Raw genomic sequence first — 3760 nt, 5'->3', positions numbered from 1 at the left:
GTTTCCTAGTTGTGAATGTTTAAAAATCATTACAATAAATTCTAGAAACACTCGAGATAAAGCAATTCCTTTTAAACACATGTAGAGGCAAACAGTTTATTGCTTTAACTGTTCCAGTATCTAGTTTTAGCTTTTTAATCCAGATCCAAGGTATCAAGCATATGTCTGATTTAGAATCCAGGGATTTATTAGAGACTGGAGGCACGTGCGGAGGCAGCTCCCCTTCTTTGAGACGACCACTTTGCATTATCAGATCAGACACAAAGAAGAAGAGGAAGAGGAGGAGCGGCCAGCAGTGGAGGCGCAAAGGTCAGCGTCTTGCTCGGAGAGGATAGGCAGATTACAGACGCAGGTGTGGGACAGACAGGAGATCAGACATTTGGCCATCATTTTAACTATATTAGTAAATTAATGATAATGCATCATTGTGAAGCTGCTCTTTACGAGGGTAACATGACAAAGCAGGTGAGCGGTTCGCCTTTCCTGAAGCCCTTCTTCCTGAAGACGCCCGTCAGAGTGGTCACCCCTCGGCAGCAGAGACGACACACGCTCCCCGCCAGCGAGTTCAGAAACCTCACCCCACAGGATGCAATCAGCGTGTTCGAAATAGAAAGAGAAGGTAAGTCTATGCTTTTGATATTCATGAATGGAATTCTTGCAACTATCGCCAAAAAAAAGGTAAATTTTTAAGATTATGTATTTGTAAAACATGGAGTTTTCTAATTTCAACACTATGGAGAAAAAAAAAACTATATGTGTGTCAGCTGATTAAACATGAGAGAACATCATATTTTCTTTCCTTTCAACTTAATTGCCTCCTTGATGATGATAATCAGTGTCTGAAATGCTTCGCAGCATTCGTGTCCGTCTCTGGCGAGTGCCCACTCACGCTGAATGAGGTGCTTAATTTTCTGGGTCAGTGCCCCGAGCTGTCTCTGGGTTGGTTTGAGGAGGGGCAGTTGGTAGCCTTCATCATTGGCTCCGGCTGGCACAAGGAAAGGCTTTCACAGGTATTAGAAAAAAAAAACAACAAAAAAACATTTCTATAAGAAAGATATTTATTTTTTGCAACTCATCGCTGATGGAAATCTAATCTTTCTAATCCAGGAGGCCATGACCCAACACGTTCCAGACACGCCTACTGTGCACATCCACGTGCTGTCGGTGCACCGCCACTGTCGACAGCAAGGCAAGGGATCCATCCTGCTGTGGCGCTACCTGCAGTACCTGCGGTGCATGCCGGGCCTCCGCAGAGCGCTGCTCATCTGCGAGGACTTCCTGGTGCCCTTCTACCTAAAGGCCGGCTTCAAGGAGAAAGGGCCCTCGGAAATCTCCATATCCAACATGCAGTTCCAGGAGATGGAGTACATGCTGAACGGGCAGGTGTACGCGCGACGGAACAGCGGCTGCTAGTCGGCTGCGTTCGCTGGACTCAATGTAACAAACCCTGTTGCACTGGTGGACTGGACTCCACACCTAACCCAACGAGAAAGGGGAGAGAGGTTTGCGTGGACAGAGTGGAGTGACAGCGGATTCAGACAGCAAATTGTTGCTTTTTACCGACAGACATAACATCATATTCTTCATCATCAGCTTTTATCTCAATTAATCACACTGTAGTTCGTGGCGAGTGAGGAGGCCTAAAAAAAAAAAAAAATAAAACTGATTAAATTACAACACAATCTTTAGAAACGTCGTGTTTCATTGTTTGATTTTAATAAACTACACAACATCCAGCAGGCGTTAAGAAAAAGTAGCACACATTTTTTATTAATTAAGAGTCGTTTTTTGTCTTTTTGTTCTTTTTACCGTTTCAATTACATGAGGATAGATGGGCGGCTAAAACGCCGCCGTGTTCAAAACAATAATCACTTCTCGAGAAGCAATAAACAAAAGGAAACATTCGAGTGCTCAGCATAATGTAACAAAAATATGGCAGTAGTTGGTACATTTATCAACAAGGCACCAAAGGTATATATGTATATATATTTTGTCCCTGCTTCTGAGGTTGCCTGAATAATTGTTGCAAATGTTGAATATGATCCTTCAGCCTGTACCAGCGCCTTGGCTTCTCCAACTACTTGATCTCAAGTAAAGTGAAACCAGGCGCTTTGATGGGTTTTTGAAGTGCCTTAGCTTTGTTTCACTGGACAATAAAAGCACTGACAATGATTGTGAATGGGAACGTAAAGGAAATCCATATGATGAGGAGTATAGGTATTCATAATGACACAGTAAAAGAACACAACGATAATCTTTTAGTTCACAGAGAAAGAGGAAATGTTCCCCTCCCTCTCGGATCAGTCCACAACGATTGACCTGATGCCTTCATGCTTCGTTGCTCGCGCTTCAATGGAGGTGGGCGTTGAGGTCGTACTTCTCGCAGAATTTGTCCGTCAAGGGGATGCAGGTGATCAGTTCGCACCAGTCGCACTTGATGGGGTAGACGTAGAAGAGCACCACGAGGCCTGAAAACAGACCGACAAACACCAGCAGGAAGACGATGATCTGGCAGCGTTTGCGGTACAGGTCCATGCGGCCGAAGCTGACGTAGGGCAGGAAGGCGAAGGACAGGAAGAAGCCGGAGATGAAGCCGCAGATGTGGGCGAAGTTGTCGATCCAGGGCAGCAGCCCGAAGGCAAAGAGGAAGAGCACCACGCACAGCAGCTTGATGAAGGCCCTCCACGGCTGGGCCAGGATCTGCCAGCACTGGAAGAGCTCCACAAACAGGCAGGCCAGGATCCCAAACTGAGAGCCAGCGGGACCCACCTGAGACGAGGCGAGAGAAGAATTAGGAAACAAAACAAGGTGAACGCGTCTTGCAACCTAGAAGCTCTGCTTACCTCTGCTCTGTAGGGTAAGAAGATAGCCGAGGCCAGGTTCCCGGTGATCCCACTGAGGATGTAAATGATCGAGATGCGCAGCCAGCCAGCCAGTTTCTCCAGGTCCCTCAGGATGGTCATCTGGAAAGCCACCGACACCATGCAGTGGAGGATTCTGGGAGGACAGACGCGGACAAAAGTAAAGCGCATGAGGGATGGAGATTCCACAAAGCCGCACGTGTTGAGAAGATAATCCTCCGGCGCTGGAAGAAGCACTGCTGCAGAAATCACTCTCCATCTCAGGGAAGCTTAATGAGTTCACGCAGTGAGGCCACTTTGTTAATTATCCAGGAGAGAAATAACAGACGACGCAAAGATGAAGCGCTTCTTAACTGTGGGAGGTCTTTGCTCTGCCTGACTGGCAGCTTTAGACTGCAGCTAGCATGATAACGCCAAAACAGAATACCACTGTGAGCGAGCAGTTGGATCAAAACACACATATTTTTGGCATATGGCAAACAGATGGAGTGTAAGATATAAACAGATGAATCTCAACAACAGCTGTTTTAGTTCACAACAAGTTCCCTTCCCTTATGTTGTTCCCTGAAAGATTATTGATTTAGGGTATCAGTTCTTCTAGCGCAAGTATTCATATGGTTCGAACTTCTCCAAATGTCACATTCCAACCACAAACTTTAGTGACTTTTATTGGAAATTTTACCGTCGACTGGTTTTCTTTCCATTTCACAGCCGAGCACTACGTGGTACTGGCCTGTCACCGAGTCGACAGCCGTTCTGCGAAGGCTGTCGTTCGTTAGACAATAGCGGTGAATAAACGTCATCATGAAGACTGAGGAAAACAGCTCAGGGGATCCGGTAACATGCCAGTCATCAGCCGTACATTAAAAAAAAAAAAAAAAGGGGCAGAGGGGCAAAAA

The 3760-nt window shown here is 46.0% G+C and overlaps 2 protein-coding genes across 5 annotated transcripts in view; one reads left to right on the top strand and one right to left on the bottom strand.

Moving 5' to 3' along the window:
- The first annotated feature begins 287 nt into the window (after positions 1 to 287).
- Positions 288 to 1692, top strand: LOC106942159 (serotonin N-acetyltransferase-like). Its single transcript, XM_015025371.1, has 3 exons — positions 288 to 619; positions 856 to 1010; positions 1108 to 1692. Exons 1-3 carry the CDS (start codon positions 412 to 414, stop codon positions 1411 to 1413), a joined length of 669 nt encoding a protein of 222 aa, XP_014880857.1. The 5' UTR covers positions 288 to 411; the 3' UTR covers positions 1414 to 1692.
- Positions 1693 to 1747: 55 nt separating this feature from the next.
- LOC106942158 (inactive rhomboid protein 1) overlaps positions 1748 to 3760 on the bottom strand; it is a 13341-nt gene continuing 11328 nt past the window's right edge. For all 4 annotated transcript variants that reach the window (XM_015025366.1, XM_015025367.1, XM_015025369.1 and 1 more), the window contains 2 exons: positions 2844 to 2997; positions 1748 to 2769 (listed from right to left, as the gene is read on the bottom strand). In XM_015025366.1, coding sequence (XP_014880852.1) covers positions 2350 to 2769; positions 2844 to 2997 — 574 coding nt within the window. In that variant the 3' untranslated portion in view covers positions 1748 to 2349. The remainder of the gene's footprint in view (positions 2770 to 2843; positions 2998 to 3760) is intronic.

The sequence above is a fragment of the Poecilia latipinna genome, unplaced genomic scaffold (assembly GCF_001443285.1).
Source record: "Poecilia latipinna isolate Pla-1442-1.1 unplaced genomic scaffold, P_latipinna-1.0 Scaffold4082, whole genome shotgun sequence".
NCBI classification, from domain to species: Eukaryota; Metazoa; Chordata; class Actinopteri; order Cyprinodontiformes; family Poeciliidae; genus Poecilia; species Poecilia latipinna.
The sequence above is the reverse complement of the archived record's forward strand: the minus strand, read 5'-3'. Positions and strand labels throughout refer to the sequence as shown.

What these genes read in the sequence shown, in the direction of transcription:
- LOC106942159 (XM_015025371.1), top strand. Translation starts at nt 412, where the DNA reads ATGATAATGCATCATTGTGAAGCTGCTCTTTACGAGGGTAACATGACA. An exon ending in GTTCGAAATAGAAAGAGAAG is followed by an intron (nt 620 to 855) that starts GTAAGTCTATGC and finishes AATGCTTCGCAG; the next exon opens with CATTCGTGTCCGTCTCTGGC. An exon ending in ACAAGGAAAGGCTTTCACAG is followed by an intron (nt 1,011 to 1,107) that starts GTATTAGAAAAA and finishes TTTCTAATCCAG; the next exon opens with GAGGCCATGACCCAACACGT.